This window comes from Eleginops maclovinus, chromosome 20, assembly GCF_036324505.1.
Source record: "Eleginops maclovinus isolate JMC-PN-2008 ecotype Puerto Natales chromosome 20, JC_Emac_rtc_rv5, whole genome shotgun sequence".
Lineage (NCBI taxonomy): Eukaryota > Metazoa > Chordata > Actinopteri > Perciformes > Eleginopidae > Eleginops > Eleginops maclovinus.
In genome coordinates, this window is record NC_086368.1 from 160,093 (window position 1) to 179,584 (window position 19,492).

The 19,492-nt window shown below is 45.6% G+C and overlaps 1 protein-coding gene across 2 annotated transcripts; it reads right to left on the reverse strand.

Annotated features, from left to right (window-relative positions):
* Window positions 1–330: 330 nt before the first annotated feature.
* On the reverse strand, window positions 331–7,553 carry LOC134882305 (uncharacterized). Of its 2 annotated transcripts, none has more exons than XR_010168138.1 (2): window positions 817–7,553; window positions 331–428 (listed from the first exon to the last, which is right to left on the reverse strand). XR_010168138.1 is itself a non-coding variant. In XM_063909936.1 (2 exons), the coding sequence occupies exon 2, from the start codon at window positions 6,724–6,726 to the stop codon at window positions 1,081–1,083; it is 5,646 nt and encodes a 1,881-aa protein (XP_063766006.1). In that variant the 5' UTR covers window positions 6,727–6,960; window positions 7,349–7,553; the 3' UTR covers window positions 331–1,080. The 2 variants fall into 2 exon arrangements, 1 of the variants encoding a protein (XP_063766006.1); XM_063909936.1 differs by having other exon boundaries at window positions 331–6,960; window positions 7,349–7,553.
* Window positions 7,554–19,492: the final 11,939 nt, after the last annotated feature.

Sequence of the window (19,492 nt, forward strand, 5' to 3'; positions counted from 1 at the left end):
AAAATGAAAAAAGGGTTCTGAACTCACTGAGAGAAGCTGGAAATCACATAAACGGCCTCAGTTCAGTGAAAATGTCCAAATCTCAAATCATGTAAATGCAACCCACTTCTTTTGCACGTTTTCATGTGTACTCTTGGATATTCTTGTATGTGCGTGCTGTTTTGGGAGAATTAAGCACCAAAAACAAAAGTTAGAAACATTTTGGTATGTCACGCACCAAAACTGCTTTTCTCACTGAAAAGAATTGTTAAAGGAGCTGTGATGCTGAGACTATGTTTCCGGTGGCAACCACTGTAGAATGTCCGATTAGAACAATAAAAGGAAACGGTGTCCAAAGAAATGAGTCTTTATTGAGTCTTCACACCCACAACACAGAGTAAGAATGATCAATGTGTGATCAGAGTTTGTATGTATTTATGTGTGTGGTTCTGAAATAAAGAAAGCAAACAAAAGACATTTGGCTAATGTCCTTGAATGACCTTACAGTTAACACAATGGTATTTAGCATCGCTAACTTAGCAGGGCTACATGTAACCTTAATAATAGTTAACTGAAACATGAGGCTAAACATGAAGCTAACCTATGGCTTGCGCCCATACATTATCAGTTAGGCTACACCTAGCATGACATAGCATTAAATAGCCAAAATTAGCCTAAACATAGCAAACCTAGCAATAGCATGCTAATCGCGATTAGCATAAATTAGCTTGAAATAGCATCTGAGGTAAAATACAAATTAACCTAAAATATCCCTATGATAGTTATGATTTTAGACTAAAAACTGATACACAATGATGCCCAAACACAAAAACTCACCACTAGATGCACGCACACCATCAAACACAAAAGAATCAAATTACTTCAACAGTCAGCCTGCAACAGCTGGACTTCGATCCCACTCCTGAAGATGCCAGAAAAGGAAGAGGTCCTAATGAAACCTCAGCTTTATAGTGCTCAGCCATAGGTGGCCAATTAACTGCCTGACCAAAATAACAATAGCACAACTTACACATTACCAAAATAATATGAATCGATGGGCTTTTGTACAGCCGCCCCCAAATCTGTTGTACGGATTTGCTTCTAAAAGTCCTTCTCTCCATGGTCGTCTGGAAATGCAGGCAACTTAATCAGTCTAGCCACCGGGCGAAGATAGGTGCGATCCTTCACTTTAACTTCTGCTGCCCTTACTCTTCCATCGGAGCCAGGGCAGACCGTCTTCACTGTTCCAACAAGCCAGAGGGCCCTTGGAGACTGAGGATCCACAATCATTACGACTGTGCCGACGGTCAAATCGTCTTTCTCCTTTTGCCACTTCTGACGTGTCTGTTGGGCAGGCAAGTACTGTCGGATGAATCTGGACCAAAACTGGTCAGCCAGAACTTGACTGTGCCGCCATCTCCTGCGAGTGAGTAGCTCAGACTCTGGGTAGATCACCTGAGGTAGAGAGCTGTCGGGCCGCCCCATGAGAAGAGTATTTGGAGTCACGGGGTCTGGATCTGAGACGTCTGAGGATACGTAACCCAAAGGCTTGGAGTTAAGAATGCCTTCAATCTCAACCAGGACTGTCCTGAGTACTTCTTCTGGCACGGTCTGCGCTCCAACAACGGTGTACAGTGCTGCCTTTATGGACCGTATTTCCCTTTCCCAAGAGCCGCCAAAGTGGGGAGCACTTGGCGGGTTGTACTGGAAAGCGATCTGTTGTGCAGTCAGCTGCTCCTTCAGAGCTGGTTGGAGGGCCTGAAATGCCTCCTTCAGTTCGGTATCTCCACCCTTGAAATTCGTTCCATTATCACAGAGAATCTCATGTGGCTTTCCTCTTCTTGACACGAATCGCCGGAGTGACATGAGGAAAGAATCAGAGTCAATGCTTGCTAGCAGATCAATGTAGACTGCCTTGGTAGTAAGGCACTTATACAATATGCCCCAGCGCTTTTCATTTCGCCTCCCGACTCTGATCTGAAAGGGACCAAAACAGTCGATTCCGGTGGAGTAAAATGCTGGCTTGTAGAGCCGGAGACTGGAGGGGGGCAAATCGGCCATTCTTGGGACCTCAGGCGTTCCGCGCCACTTACGACATTCGGGGCAACTGTGTTGGAATTTGCGAATTGCCTGCCTGCCTCTCAGGATCCAAAAGCGCCGCCTGATCTCCGCAAATACTCTCTCCGGACCAGGATGGTGCAGGTCTTGGTCGTAGCGCTTAATAATCAGCTTTGAGAGAGGATGGGAAGGATCAAGTACAATTGGGTGCTGTACTTCTTGACTTAGCTGATCACATCTACGCAGACGGCCTCCAACATGAATGAGCTGAGTGTTGGGGTCAAGCTCAGGGGCTAGCGTGACTAGCTTACTGTTTGATGTGACAGGGTTTCCAGACAGTAGCTGTGTCATGTCATCTGGGAAACTTTCGATCTGGGCTTGACGAAGAACATCCAGCTCAGCTTTCCTTAAGTCAGCCGCTGACGTACTCTCCGTATCAGAAGCCACCCCGTGAGGTGAGCAGGCTACCGCTTCAAGGAGTTCCTGGAAGGTGCTGTATTGACCGATGTCAAGTAGAGGTGGACCACTGTCGACGGTTGTGGCTCCGCAAAAGGTTTGTTTCCGCATCTCTTCAGGGACCTCAGCAGGATTTCCTGATGGCTGTTCAGGCCATGAAGTTTCTGGCTGTCTAAGGAAATCTGGGCCTTGGAACCAATGGGGGCATTCTGCCAGCTGTGACAGGGTCTTCCCTCTTGTAATGTCATCAGCTGGATTCCTCTGGGTGTCGACATAGCGCCAGGTTTCAGCATCTGTCAATTCCTGAATCTCAGCAATCCTAGTGCCCACGAAGACTTTGTACTTGCAGGATTCGGAATTCAGCCAGGTAAGTACTGTCGTTGAATCGGTCCAGTAGGTGTAGCAGTGGATATCCAGGGTCAACTCTCTCTTCAGGACTGATGCCAGTTGAGCACCTGTCACGGCAGCACAGAGCTCCAGCCGGGGAATAGATAGTTGCCGTTTGGGGGCCACTCTTGACCGGGCTGCAATGAAGGCAACTTGGGTGCGTCCACTGCCATCCTGCGTGCGAAGATACGCCACAGAGCCGTATGCTTTTTCAGACGCATCACAGAAGACGTGGACGCTCCGATTGCAGGTAGTGAGATCCAGTTCTCCTGCGGTGTAGCATCTAGGCAGTGTAATGCTGGACAGCTGCGGAAGTTCCTCCACCCAGGAAGACCATGCTTGCAGGAGATCTTGAGGTAAGTCTGGATCATCCCATTCCCGTTTACGATCCCAGAGTCGCTGTACCAAGATCTTGGCCCTAGTGGTGAAGGGCACAATGAAGCCAAGTGGGTCGTACTGCTTAGCGAGGGTCCTGTAAATGCTTCGCATTGTGGGCTGAGGGTCCAGCTCCAGCTGGCCATGCTTGAAGCCGATGCTGTCTAATTGACAGTGCCATATTAGTCCGAGGGTGCGCTCCTCTGGGTCAGCTGTATCGTGGTTGAACCAGAGTTCGCTACTTTCTGACCTGGACTCGGGGGGCAGGTGGCTGATTATGCTAGGGCAGTTGCTGGCCCATTGTCGCAGGTCAAAACCACCCTTGGCCAGAAGACTGCGAAGATCATCCACCAGCTGTTTCGCTCCTTCAGCAGTACGTAGACTTTGTAGACAATTGTCCACGTAGAAGCATTGTTCCACTGATGTGCGCAACTTGTCTCCAGGTCCTGCGTGGTCAGTCACATGCTTCTGGAGAGCAAATGTGGCACAGCAGGGGCTTGATGTAGTGCCGAAAGGCAGGACCTGCCACTGGTAGATGTCCGGGGGGTCGTTCCTCCTCATCTCTCTCCAAAGGAATCTCAAGAGTGGCTGGTCCTCTGGGAGAAGGCGGACTTGATGAAACATGCCCTTTATATCCGAACTGATCGCAAAGGGATGTTCACGGAATCGGATGAGAACACCTATTAGGGTAGCACCCAGCACAGGTCCAGGGAGCAGGTGATCATTCAAGCTGATGCCCTTGAAGGAGAAAGAACAGTTGAACACTATTCTATTCTTTCCATTATGGTGGACCATGTGGTGGGGGATATACCACCCCGGACTACTAGCTGCCTCATCCAGGGGTATCTTCTTCACATACCCAGCTTCCACCAGCTTCTTGATCTCACCCTTGTAGGTAGCCGCCTTATCAGGATCCCCAGCCAGCCTCTTCTCCGTACTGCGCAGTTGGGCCATCACAGCTTCCTTAGGCGCAACCAGTGGGGGGAGGTCCTTTTTCCAGAGCAGAGGAGTGGCGTACCGCTGAACTCCCTCTACCGTCACCCTAACGGTCTTCTCCTCCAGAATACGTACTGCCTCTGTGTCTTGTCTTGAGCGTGTCACAAGCTTCTCACTCCGGTAAGGCAAAGTGTCTAATTGCCATAGCTTTTCGACATGACCGAGTAACTCAGCGGTGGTCGGAGTGCTCGATGTCCAAAGGCATTGCTGAGTGGTCAGGCTGTGCCTCAGCAGCTTAGAAGGACCTTGGAGTGCCCATCCCAACTTGGTCTTGACCGCAGCCGGCCCTCCCGGTGGGCCCAGGCGAACAGGTTCAGTTGGGGTTATGAGGTGTGGATGGTCCGATCCAATGAGCAGCAAGGGCTGCGCACGGTCAATGGGCTGCAGAGGTAAGTTCTTCAAGTGACAATATGACTTCTTGAGGGCCGCAACAGGGTAAGTATGGGGTGCCAGACCTAGCTCTTTGGCTGTGAATGCTCTTTGAATGTGGAAGGTCTTACTTGGTTGGTTTGCAGGTGAAACTGTGAACGACACTGTGGCTCCAGGGATGACTCGCACATCTTGACGCACTGTACGCAAGGACAGCTCCTCAGGTAAACCTTGTAGGCCGAGCTGTTGTGCCGCTTCATACAGTAAGATGGTGCGCTCCGAGCCATCATCTAGCAGTGCATATGTGTCCAATGAGTTCTCACCATTCTTTAGGATGACCCGACTCATCTTCAGTAGCACCCTGCTGCTACCAGTAGGTCTGTCCACATAGAGGGTTTCAGCAGTGGAGCTGGTGGGTTTGGCACGCTCCATGGATCCAGTTGTGGCTTTCCTGAAAGTGGTGGTCTTACCGCTACCTCCGGTGTTCACCTCATGAAGGATTTCAAGATGTCGCTTGTCGCATTTCTTACATTTAGCCTTCAAAGTGCACTCGGAAGAGAAGTGTTCGCGTCCACACTTCCAACACCTCTGATTGGCCCGGATCCATTTCTCGATCTGCTCCTTGGACAGTAACTGAAAATTTGCACACTGATTCAGATAGTGCTGAGGTGTGTTGCAAAATGGGCAGAATTTCTTGGGCTTTTCTCGTGGCTGATCTGAACTACTTGACTGTAACTGAGATGGACACTCTTTTGGCTCACTGTTGTGAAGAACCATTGTGGACTGTGACTTTCGGTCCTTGCGGTGTTCTTTGTAGCTCTGATGTTCCTTACCGTGATCACCAGTGAACTGTGAACCATCAACTTGCACCCTTACCTCATATTCTAGCCAGTCAGCTAGGTCGAGAAGAGTTGGAATGGGAGTTCTTATGGGATTGATATACCTCCTAAAGCTTGCTCTTAAATCATGAGGCAACTTTCCCAGAAGCCGTGAAACATGAGATCCACACCACAGTTCGGTTCTTCCACTGCTGCCAAGTTGCTCCAACATCCCTACTAAAGCGCGCACTTTCAGTGCGAATTGACGAAAGGCCTTAGTGTCACCTGCCTTGACGTTCGGCTCCTCCATGAGCTTGGAGATGCGCTGAAGTGCAAGTTGGTGCGGTTGACCATATAACTCTGTGAGAGCCTCCATGGTGTCAGTATATGGATCCCTGCTGTGACTGTATGAATCAGCGATGAGCATTGCCTCTTCCAGTTTGAGGTGATCCAGTAGAATCTGAAACTTGAAGCGCTCTGTGGCATCGGGCGGAAGAAGGTTATCAAGAGCAACTTTGAGTCTTGCGAACTCACGAGGATCTTCATGAACGAAGTCAGGAATCTTTGGCTTCGGGCCCCGATATGAGTGCTCTCTCTCCACTGAAGGATGTCGAGAATGACGCCCAGGTGAGTAAGAGGGTTCGCGGCGTCGGCTTGACTCATATCCCCTTGGAGTGTCATATTTGTATTGGCTTGAATAGTCATGCCAATAGTCAGCAGGTATACTTGAATACTGGTGTTCCCGTGATGGCGAAGATCTGCGGGAACGATGTTGCCGGGGCCAATCCAGGTAAGGATCCTTCCGTGAAGATGAGCTGTAATGAGGAGGTGATTCTCTGCGGCGACTTGTCTGTCTGCTTGGGTAGTTTCTATCAGGAGATCTGCGGTCGCGGCTAGATGGCCGCCCCATCCTTTCTAGACCTCTGGCTATCTCATCAACTTCTCTTTCCCTTGCATGTAGCTTGCCCTCAGTCGCTGTCGGTTCTAATTTATGCCATGGAGGACGCGGATCCTGTTGATCTCTTGGAGACGTCTCCATACATTGTGAAACCGGCGAGCTTGATCTGGAGCCTGCAGCATAGCCTCTCATGCTATTACGCCTTGAAGGGGGGTAGGAAGAAGTGTGATAATGAGAATCTTTCTCCCTCATTTGGTCCAGACAGCGCCTCAACAGTGCATTCTCATCAGAAAGGATGCGGACACACCTCTCAAGCCCTGGGGAGTTTGACCTGTCTCTGTCTGGGTCTTCATGTGTTGTGGGTGACTCACTCTTCTTTGGTGTTGCCATTGTTAACTAGAGAAGTTTGCCAAATCCGGCTCGAAGGACCATGAAAAGAATTGTTAAAGGAGCTGTGATGCTGAGACTATGTTTCCGGTGGCAACCACTGTAGAATGTCCGATTAGAACAATAAAAGGAAACGGTGTCCAAAGAAATGAGTCTTTATTGAGTCTTCACACCCACAACACAGAGTAAGAATGATCAATGTGTGATCAGAGTTTGTATGTATTTATGTGTGTGGTTCTGAAATAAAGAAAGCAAACAAAAGACATTTGGCTAATGTCCTTGAATGACCTTACAGTTAACACAATGGTATTTAGCATCGCTAACTTAGCAGGGCTACATGTAACCTTAATAATAGTTAACTGAAACATGAGGCTAAACATGAAGCTAACCTATGGCTTGCGCCCATACATTATCAGTTAGGCTACACCTAGCATGACATAGCATTAAATAGCCAAAATTAGCCTAAACATAGCAAACCTAGCAATAGCATGCTAATCGCGATTAGCATAAATTAGCTTGAAATAGCATCTGAGGTAAAATACAAATTAACCTAAAATATCCCTATGATAGTTATGATTTTAGACTAAAAACTGATACACAATGATGCCCAAACACAAAAACTCACCACTAGATGCACGCACACCATCAAACACAAAAGAATCAAATTACTTCAACAGTCAGCCTGCAACAGCTGGACTTCGATCCCACTCCTGAAGATGCCAGAAAAGGAAGAGGTCCTAATGAAACCTCAGCTTTATAGTGCTCAGCCATAGGTGGCCAATTAACTGCCTGACCAAAATAACAATAGCACAACTTACACATTACCAAAATAATATGAATCGATGGGCTTTTGTACACTCACTGAGAGGAGATGAAAATCTCAAAAACGGCCTCAGTTCACTGAAAGAAGCTGAAAATGACAAAAGTGTCTTATCTCACTGAGAGAAGCTGAAAATCACAAAAACGGCGTCAGTTCACTGAAAGAAGCTGAAAATCTCAAAAACGGAGTCAGTTCACTGAAAGAAGCTAAAAATGACAAAAGTGTCTTATCTCACTGAGAGAAGCTGAAAATCACAAAAACGGCGTCAGTTCAGTGAAAATGTCCAAATCTCAAATAATGTAAATGCAACCCACTTCTTTTGCACGTTTTCATGTGTACTCTTGGATATTCTTGTATGTGCGTGCTGTTTTGGGAGAATTAAGCACCAAAAACAAAAGTTAGAAACATTTTGGTGTGTCACGCACCAAAACTGCTTTTCTCACTGAGAGGAGATGAAAATCTCAAAAACGGCCTCAGTTCACTGAAAGAAGCTGAAAATGACAAAAGCGTCTTATCTCACTGAGAGAAGCTGAAAATCACAAAAACGGCGTCAGTTCACTGAAAGAACCTAAAAATGACAAAAGTGTCTTATCTCACTGAGAGAAGCTGAAAATCACAAAAACGGCGTCAGTTCAGTGAAAATATCCAAATCTCAAATAATGTAAATGCAACCCACTTCTTTTGCACGTTTTCATGTTTACTCTTGGATATTGTCCAGGTTTTCACTAAACTACCTGCTATAGTTTAATAAACTCCCCTCTGGAAGGGTTATCCGGACAAGTACAGCGGATACAACTCGAGTCACTTTACGAAGTTTTATTGCGCCCACATACACAATAAATTCACCCACTGATTAGCCCAACTGTTTCAGCTACACTAGCCCGTTGGTAACGTTAGTTACTTAGTGACATTTAGTTAGGTTGTAAACCTGCAATGCAAACACAAAACAAAACCCGAATTAACCAATGAAATTATACACTCGTTCATATTAAAATTAATTCCTGATTTAACCTAGCTTAGGTTATAGTCACTCACCGACAAGGCGTACCAGTCCTGACCATCAATTGAATGAAAACAACAAAAGGGGGAGGCACCTTGTGGCGAGTCGTGCATATACACACACACAGGTCGGAAACCAAGTATGATAACAAAATAAACCTTAATATAACATGAAAGATATTACAGCAATCAGTTACAGTAACCTGGTTTGATTACAATATAAATATAAACATAACTCTTCCTATCACTTATAAATATATATATATATATATATATATATATATATATATATATATATACTGTATATATAAAGCAAAAGTTTCCTCTGCTGGAAAGTTCTACACCTCCCACTTGGGCTACTGATTGTCGAATCCAAGTAGGCCACCATAACCAGCTCAAACAGTTAAACTTCTATATGAATTTCACCCCATAACCATGCACATAACGTTGCCCTCTTGAACATGAATGCCACACTATGAATAACTATAGGATCAAGGTAGTTTTAATGTCCATAACCAACACTCATCATCCTTGATGAGATGACATCTTGATATTGTAACCCAGGTGAAAATAGACATGGTTATTAAATAGTTAATAAATAAGAATAAATATCAAACAGAATTTCATCATTTCAAATAATTTACTTTATTGATATTAAAAACATCTTAAACAGATAAATAGGATTAAAACCATTATTTCCTGGTTTTGGTAATTTATTTTATCATTGGTTGAAGTTGAAAGGTCATATCTATCAGCTAATCACAGTGCTGATAGTCATTCTCTTCCGGAAGATTCTCGGGAGAATCGAGGAAGCAAGAACAGGTGAAGTCACGCTTGAGAGTAGCTCCAGTAAGAAGATATTAGAGCTAAGAAATCTAAGTGTATTTGACGATTTATTTTCTTGCTGTGAGTGTTTTGTTTACCCTTCTGTCTATGTCGATAGACTGTGGTTTTGTTTAGCGTTTTAGTTTTTGAGTTACTGAGGAGATTCGCGGAGATACAGTTTGCTTTTGAAGATCACGCATCCAGCGCGTGGTCAACGACATTGGATGGCGAGCCACCCGAGGAAGGAGCAACGTTGAACTGTGTTTGTACGTCGAAAGAAACATCTTTTCTCCTATTCGAGGAGAGCGGACATCGTAGTGAAGGGCCGGGTGCTTCAGCCTTTCCCTTCCTTTCCCTGCCGAGAATCAATCACCAACTGCGGTAAGACTGTGCCAGTAGTAGCCGCCATACTTCTCCCCTCTGGATCACGTGAGCAGTGCGTGGACTGCTCCGCGCTGCTGTGTGAAAGGGAACTTTCTCCCTTTCTCTCGCTAAAGGACTGTTTAGCACTAAGGAATTGATTTAATGGACATTGATACAGTTAACCATTTTGTGTTGATGTTTATGTGCATACTGTGAATGTGTTTAACTGTAAGGTTGATTGATACTGCATTTACTGATGTTAACTTTCTCTTGTGGGCTTAGTAAGATGCCCTATGTTTCTTGGTTGTAATAACCTACTGATAGAGGGTAATACCAAATGCTTCTGATTTAATTAACTAAAATAGGCCTAAGTTGATTAATAATTAAGATGGAAAATTAAAGAACTAGTTATACCAAATAACTGCAAACTAACTGGATAACAAACTAATACTAGAACACTTATAAGAGCTCAACTGAGATACTAACTAAATTACTGAAACTGACTGAGTTTAAGTTAACTAGATATTAAGAATTCAAAATAGTTTTCTTTACTTAAAGGGTAACTGAGTAAAACTCAGATTCTTCTTTGAATCAAAAACCATTTATGCAAATGGTTTTTCCCGTGTTGTATGTTTTGTATGTGTAATGTCTTAAAGGTACCATTTTCTAAATAATACTTCTTCTACTTCTATTTTCCTTTTTTGATAAAGCCGGCAATTCTAAACTTATCTTTTGGTCTGTGGTGTTTTCTCTGTTCTCTTGCTAATTATTATTTTAACCAATTACTGCTCTTCCTACGAACCTAGTTTCTGGTAACAACAACAACAACTCTCTTTTAATATTTGTAGTAAGTGCTACAATATCCTTTACCGAAACACACCACCAACCTCTAAGAGAATGGCGGTGGGGGGGCCTTGATCCTTTACCGAAACACACCATGCTGGGGCTCCTTTACTGTCCTTTACCAACCGAAACACACCATGGTGGGGAGGTCATTTGCTCCTCCACTGGTAGCAGGACCACCAGCCTCCTAATGTCCCTTTGGAGGATGGTGGAGGGACAGTTCTCAGCACCACGGCTTCTCTTGGACTGCCCGCCGACAACCGGACAGCTCTGGCATGTTCTCACTCTCACGTCTCGTACTACACCCTTCACATCAGGACACGCCTCCACGACTCGACCCAGCCTGAACTGGCCCCTCAGCGTGTTCTGGTCAGCCAACCACACCAGGTCCCCCGCCGCAACATTTCTAGCAGGCGCGTGCTACTTCTGTCGGATGTATAGACCCAGACCCGCCAGCTGGCTCCACCGCTTCCAGAACTTGTTGACCTCGATCTGGACTGCTCTCAGACGCACGACGGGGTAAGTTGGATACTCGAACCCTCCGGCATCCCCACTGGGTCCTGCGCGTCCGAGCAGGAGGGAGTTGGGAGTGATAACTTCTGCGGTCTCGTCTTGTACCTGGGCCCTGGCACCGATTGGTCTCTCATTCGACAGGTTAGCAGCCAGGTAGAGGAGGGTCTGGAACTCCAGAGCTGTCAGGATACCTTCTTCACCAATGCTACTCAACGCTCTCTTAAGCACACGGACCGCTGCCTCAGCTGCCCCATTTCGGTGAGGAGAGCCAGCCGGGTGAAATACCCACGTCCAGTCGGTTCCTGCAGCTGCCGCCTACCCTTGGACCTGATCCTTGTCGATGTCACTTAGGAACTCATAAAGCTCCCGTAACACCAGCCTGGCGCCCACGAATTGGTTCCTTGATCCGACCAGAACTTTCTTGGGTGACCCCTGAGAGCTGTGAAGCGCTGGTACGTCTTTAGGAATCCTTCCGTCGACAGATCTTCCACGATGTCTGCATGCACTGCTCTCGAAGCCATACAACTGAACACCACACCCCAGACTTTCATCATTATTCTTCGTTTTACAGTGTCTCTAACGACGTAGGGACCGAAGAAATCTAGTGCCGCAAACTCGAAGGGCGCGGCTGGTTCAGTTCGCTCGAGGGGAAGCTCACTCATCACTTGTTTGCACATTCTTGCTTTGGTCTTTCGACAGTGCATACAGGAGTCAATGACACTTCTGGCGATCCTTGGTCCCTGTACCACCCATGCTTTAGACCTCACCCGGAGGAGTGTACCAGCAACACCTTCATGGTTAGCCTCATGGGCCTCCCGCGAGAGAAGGGTGCTGATCCACGCATTGCGGGGGAGCAGAGGCACACCGGTCTCCCCCTGGGTAATGGTCTGGACCCTACCATGGCATCGCAGCAGTCCTGAAGCTTCATCCCTGCTGACAACGAGTCTGTTTAGTTTCGTCACAGAAAATATAATTCCCTTCTGGGCGGCCAGGCACATGTCTTGGAATGCAGCTTTGAGTTCCCTTATTGTCAATACTGCCTCCCACTTTGCTGGCATAGAGGCTCTCCCTATATAGGCCAACCACTTCTTCACAGCTCTGCGGACATAACCGACTATTCCACAGAGCTTAGCTAGAGAACTGCACCTTGTTGGATCCACTAGGTCTATGAGCGCAGCTCCCCACAGCATCTCTGTTTCTGTGGTCTCGGTTGAGATCAATTTCCTCTCATTTTCTGAGGACGCTGGAGCCCCGCTAACTCCATCTGTGACTACTGGACCTTCACCACCAGGACTGTCGGGGACTAACAACTTCCTTGCTTGAACTCTGGTGAGGACTGCCGAAAAGGCCTTCTCTGGAGTTTGCTCACCATCTCTCTAGCATCGGTTGCCACTTCTGAAGCGGACTTCATGGGCCAATCCTCGACTGGACTAGACAGGAACTTGGGACCCTCCTGCCACTCAAAGTCCCCACCCAGCAGTTCAGGAGAGCACCCCCTGGTAACTAGATCAGCGATGTTGACCTCACCTGGTATCCACCACTAGTCAGTCACGGGTCCAGACTTCTGAATCTCTCCGATTCGGTTTGCGAAGAACGTCTGGAATCCGTAACTCTCTTTCTGGATAGCTCCCAGCACCGTCTGACTGTCAACGAAGTGGTACCACCTCTCCACGTCCAATCGCCCATGCTTTATTGTCTTCGACCCCTAGCTGGTTGGGCAACATCAAAGTCACCGGCTTGGACTCTGTTCCTTCCAACCTCCCACTTTGACCATGCCGGACCCAGGGCTTGAGATAGAAGCCTCCTGCTTTTAATATCTCCTCCACTCCCTCTAGGACCTTGTCGAGGCATTGCGGGTCATTGTGGGACGTGAGGAGGTCATCGACGTAGGAGTCTTCCTCAATGACTCTTCTCTCCTCCCTCATATCAGAGAACTGGGGCAACTTTGCAGTCTCCCGCATGGCAACCTGCGCAATGCACCCCGCCGGTTTGTCTCCCATGTTCACCCTTACCACAGCGTAGTCCTCAATCTCCTCATTTGGTGAGTCCCTCCACAGGAATCGATGCACATGAACTTCTCGTTCCTCCAGCCACACCGAATTATACATCTTAGTGATGTCTCCGATAGCTGCGTGTCCTCCCTCCCGGAATCTGAGGAGCACCGCTCTGATGGGATTGATGACGTCTGGGCCTTGGAGTAACATGCTATTCATGCTCACCCCTCTGAACTCCTGACTGCTATTCCAGACAAGGCGCACCGGCATAGTCACTGAGTGGGGGTTTGGTGCGGTTAGGTGACTCACCCACCATACGGCACCATCCCAGCTGTCCATTACGTCCTTGGTGAGATTAACAGCAGCTCCCCTCTCCACCATCTCGTGAACTTGCCTTGTGTAAGCCTCTTTCCACATGAGGTCTTTCATGAGCCGCTTCTCAGACCTCAGGAACGTTGCTTCCACAGCCTTTCGTTTATTGGGAACAGAGGCTGGGTTTTCCTTCCAGGGGTACATTGCATCCCAGTGTGGCTGGCTGCTGTGTGTGTCACACTCTCTGAAGGTCAGGCCTGCCCTTATTATCTCCAGCTCCTTCTCGTCAGCCAGGGACATCTCCTTTCCTCCCGGTGGGCACTTTCCACAGCGACACCCTCCGCAGGCAGGGTCACAGGCCGCTCCGATACTGTCCCATCTCAGCCACTCAATGACCTCTTTATTGCACGTTGCTGTCGTTCGAACTTCCACGCTGCTTTCTAGTTCCAAATGGCATCCCGGCCTTGCTACAAAGTGTTCTTCAACTTTGACGGCCACTGTCCTCATGGAGTGTGCGAAGTGCGTCTTTGAGTGCCATGTGGTCACCTCCACTTCTTCAAAGAGGTCCGGATGCATACCACTCACGGTCTTGCCTAGGGGACCGTCCCACAACACCAGGTCGCCGACCCTTTGCAGTCTTTGAGGAGCTACCTGGCCTTCTCGGGTACTGATCAGTAGATCGATCTCCTCTGGGCGGGCCAGTTCTCCCGGCTCAACTTCAGGAAAAAACTGCTCCAGCCGCTTCGATGTCACCACTCTGTCCACTTTAGCGATGTCTTCCATCCCGTAATAGATCATTTCGTGGAGCTTCAGGGTTCCTCGTGAGGTCCACACTTTTATTGTCACAAGATACCTTTTTGTATTAACTTTCACCTTCATTGTGCCGACACCATACACAACAAGTGAGATCGGTTCACCTGTCAGCCCTAGTCTTTCCGCAGCTTGGTGCGTAATGTAATTGGTGTCAGACGCAAGATCGACCAAGGCGCCAAGGCCGTCTCCTCTCTTTGTCGTGACAGGTACGAGCATCATGAGGACTGGATGTTCCTTCAAGCCGCTCTGTTCTATCAGACTCTCACCGGAACACTCTCGACGTTACCTTGTTAGTACAAGCTCTGCGGACAGCTTGTAACTGGTGGGGAGTCAGTCCTAACTCGGCGAACACAACCTCTTGCTCCTCTGTCGGACCACGAGGTCCCCTCTTTCTTTCCGCTTTGTTTTCCCTCTTAACAGCATCCTCCTTTGTCGGTGCCATAGAAACCTTGAGGTGCAGGCACCATCGACCCCATGAACATCCAAGCACTTTGTACATGCTTTTGCCTTTTTTACCTGAGCTTTTTTCTCTGACAGATTGGCCTTCCTGAAAGTCTTACAGCGAAACCATTTTCCTCTGTGTTCTTCACCACCACACACAGTGCATGGCGACTGCTGGGAGTCTCTTTTGACCGCACTTGCTGTAGTCTTAGTGAACGACTTTTTTTCTTTCCATCTGTCACTCGGCTTCTCCCGGTAGCTTGGTCTCTCGGGAGCGTTAGCAGGCCATGGCTTGCTGGGTAGCAACTGCTCCAACCTCACAAGTAACGACTTTTGGTCTTCCAGGAACAGCAAGAGCCTGTCGAAACGGTTTCCTGAGTGGACACTGTTAACAGGGTTTCTTACATACATGAGCCACTCTCTTTTCATGATATCAGGGAGTTTACTCTCTAAAGACCGAATCACCAGCTGGTTCTGTATAGCGTCTACACACCCCAGGTCTGTGAGGTCCAATGCTGATCTCTCCACTGCTAGGATCAACTCTAACGTCTCCCGTGACTGGTGGTTTCTTACAACAGGTCGTGATTGTAGCTCCACCACGATCTCTTCTGCCGTTTGCGCTTTATCACCATACCGGTTCTCTAATTCCCTGAAGATATCGTTTGCGTCTCTACAACGCAACAGTCTGAGCTCATTTCTCACAGCCTCACCTATACTGTCTAGCAAATGAAGTTTCTTGCATTCCCGTGACCCTGTAGGTTCTGCCTGCGCCTGGATACTCTCCCATTCAGCCTTCCAGCGCCAATAATCCCTCCTGTCCCCGGAAAACTTAGGCAAACTTATGGGTGGGAGCCTTATTTTAGGTCGGGCCCACTGAGAGTTGTTACCCCACCCTTCGTGCACACCAGAGCCGCTACTTCCTTGTCCCATGCTGAGATTGAAGGGCGGAGCAGCCCGAACGTTCGACAGTTGTGGCGTGCTGGCGAGGGTCGGAGGTGGAGCAAAACTAACATTAAGTCCACCGTCAGACTGTTGTGACTGCCGGGTGGGCTGTAATGTCTGTTGGGGAGTACTGTCTGTGGCGGCTGCCGCATACCCACTCGGAGGTTGACTACTGACCTTAGCAACTTGAGCAATGCTGGTAGTGATGTTTGCTCTGTCGCTTGATGTAACATCCCCACTGACTGCGTCATCATCTCCCGTGTCTTCATCCTCCCTCTCCTCACCTCCATCACCGCTGCAATCATCATCGTGTTCTGTACTGTATACACATATATATATATACACATATATATATATATATATATATATATACACACATATATATACACATATATATATATATATATATATATACACACATATATATATACACACATATATATATATATATATATATATACACACATATATATACACATATATATATATATACACACATATATATATATATATATATACACATATATATATACACACATATATATATTCTGAGGGAAGAAATACATCAATATATATATATATCAAAACATGTTCAGTAAAAAAATGTTTAACAATGGTCCCACACACTAACACAGGAAAGCACTGTTAAAATTATACCGCTAGGTTCACTCCCGCTTATTTGTTCAAAAGCTAATCTCACTGGTGTGCACAAGCAAGGAAGACTATGCAAACAAACCATCTAGGGGTTACTCTACAAACATAGTTTGAATTTTTTTAACTGGTAAGGGGAAAAAGTTATTAGAAAAACACTTTTGATTTCATATTTTCACGTATCTTGCAAAAACCTAGATTTTCGCTGATATCTCGAGGATGACGAGTCAGATCCCGCTAATTTTTTAAGGGACTAAGATGACAGACATATGCGTGTGTGTGCGTGATTTGGTCACAGTCGCATGCGTACATTTTGCTAAAGTTTGGGTGTTACAATTGTACCGGTTCTCCCCTACATGTACTACAGTGTTATATAGGGTCGCCTGCTAGTTGAAAGTATGTGGGTAATACAGTGCTATTTTTTTTCTGTGCTATTTTGTTTTTTGTTTGAGGAAAATATAACATGCTTATTAAACTACCATGTAATATCTCTATCCTAACGCTTTCTTGCTTATCTTTTTCCAGGTGTAAAAGATCAAGATACAACTGTGAATGCGGTGGACTTGTAAGCTTTGTACCTAATACTCGGGAAATCGCAAAAGAATAATTGAACATTTTAGAGCCATTCATGGACATCATGGAAGAAATTGTATCTACAGTGACTGTCCTCTAGTTTTCCGATCACAGGAATCCCTTAATAAGCATTTAAGAGAACATGAACTTCCACATCATGAAGGGTTAACCCTTAGAATTAACTGTCAATTGTGTGACTTCAACAATCCAGTCACTGTAAAACAGTACGTAGGTCATCTTGGGAAACATCTCGGAAACAAAGAGACAGTTACCTGCCCTTTTAATCACTGTTCTTACAAAACAATAAATTACAGTACATTTACTTCGCACAAAAGCCGTTTTCACAACAATGCCACACTGCAATACTTGAAATCTGAGCTTATTACTCAAACACATTTAGAAGAGGAACTTGTGGCTGATCAAGTGGTTTCAGATGTCAGTGATGCAGAATGTTCTGGGAATGAGAGTATAAATGAGCAGGAGGATACCTCTGATAACGTTCAAGCAAGACTTGCGTCTTTAACACTGCGATTGGAAACTGTTTTACATGTGTCAAAGACTGCAGTTCAGCAAATAGTTACAGAATTTAGGGATATTGGTGTTTTATTGAGTGAGGTGAACAAAAATACTCTTGATAAAGCATTAAGGCAGAATGGATGTACCATTGATGAAAACACTATACATTTAGTAAAGGATACCTTTTGCCAGGCAAATCATTTTAGCTGTCTTTCAGAGGGTGGGTCTTTGTCAACTGAGAAAATGAGGTTATCTTTTTTCAAAGAAAACTTCAGTTTAATTAACCCAGTTGAATATGTTTCAGATTTGTCGTCAAAACAGACATTTGTTTATGTGCCAATCTTGCGTGTTCTTCAAGTGTTATTGAATAGGGGTGATGTAATTGACAGAGTTTTGGAAGAAAACCGAAAATCACCATCTGGCCTGTATAAGTCTTTTTTTGATGCATCGTACTGTAAAGAAAATCCACTTGTTAATGGTGAAGATTTAAGTATTTCTTTGGGCTTATATATTGATGACTTTGAGATCTGTAACCCTTTAGGCACCTCAAGAAAGAAACACAAGTTGTGTGCAATCTATTGGGTAATTGGTAATTTGCCTGTAAGAGACAGATCATCACTGTCTACTATATATCTGGCTGCCCTATGCAAAAGTCAAAATATTAAAACATTTGGTTATGGTCCAATTGTTCAGCCACTGCTGAGAGACCTACAGTTGCTTGAAAAGGAAGGGATTTACATCGACAGGTTAGGAACCAGTGTCAGAGGCACAGTGCTATACATTTCATCAGATAATTTGGGGGCGCATTCTTTTGCTGGCTTTCAGGAGTCCTTTAATGTGGACAAGTTTTGCAGATTTTGCCTTGCAAGTCGAAAAGATATTCAAATTTGTCATTTGTATTGAGAACAATAGAGTCACATAACCTGAACCTCTCTGAGCTTAAAGAAAACCCAAATTTGAAAAGTGTAAATGGTGTAAAAAGTGACTGTGTTCTAAATGAACTACAATACTTTCACTGTATAAAAGGGTTTCCACCTGACTTTTTGCACGACCTATTTGAAGGCATTGTACCTTTTGAGCTGTGTTTTTGTTTGAACATATTCATTGACAGGAAATATTTTACATTAGATCATTTAAATACTGCCATACAGCTCTTCCCTTATAAGTACTCTGACAAAACCAATTGTCCTACAAAAATTCCTGTAAATTTTCATTTGTCTAGAACGATAGGAGGAAACGGCCATGAAAATTGGACTCTGTTAAGGTTGTTGCCATTAATTATTGGTGGTGATGTCCCTGAAAATGATGATGCATGGTCTCTGCTTTTTTTTATGTTTTATTTTATATTTTCTGCCAGTGTAGATCAGCCCCCCATTCTTATGTATTTACCCTTACTTGTTGTACATATCCTGTATTTTAGGACCTAAACAGCCGGTTGGGACCAATCATGAGTAAATAGCCCTACAGTGCTAACCGCTCCAACATGTGGCTTTGTGTGTATGTCCATACCAGAACGGCCTCAATGTCATTGTCCATGCTTCACATAACATCTGTGCCACATATAAATTAACTTATTGAAAGCACTGCTCATTTCACACTGGGTGTAATTTGTTTTTGTTATTTGTTTTTTTAATAAATGCCTTTTTAAAAATAGGTTTTTAAGTACTCAACAGCTCACACTGCGTTTTTTTTATCACTATTTTGAAGTGTTGTGAGCTTGTAGGTCAGCTATTTTCACTAGTTTAGATTCCGAGGAGACAGATATGTCTCTTTTGTGTCTCAAGCTAAAAAGTTTAGGAACCACTGGTGTGTCATGCTTAATGCTGTTTTGGCCACAACAACAGAATCAATAAAGGTTTATTTTATCACGTTTGTCCACTTTGTTTACGCCACAGATGCTGAGGAGGACATGACAAGAGGAATGACGGTGGGCATCCTCATTGTGGCAGATAGGGTTGATACTGTCGCTTTTGCTGTCGTCATTGAGGAAGAAATCATCCTTCCATCACTCAGTGATTTCCCAACAGCTGTGGCACTTCTGATGGGTCTGCTCTACGCACTAAACATTGACTATCCCAAAGACATGAGGTACACATCTGAAGTCATTCAGAAGGTGCTCATGGACATTGGTGGAGGCCATTGCACTGCTTTGGTTCATGGCTTG

Coding starts and splice junctions, on each gene's coding strand:
- LOC134882305 (XM_063909936.1), bottom strand. CDS start 6,726: ATGGCAACACCAAAGAAGAGTGAGTCACCCACAACACATGAAGACCCA.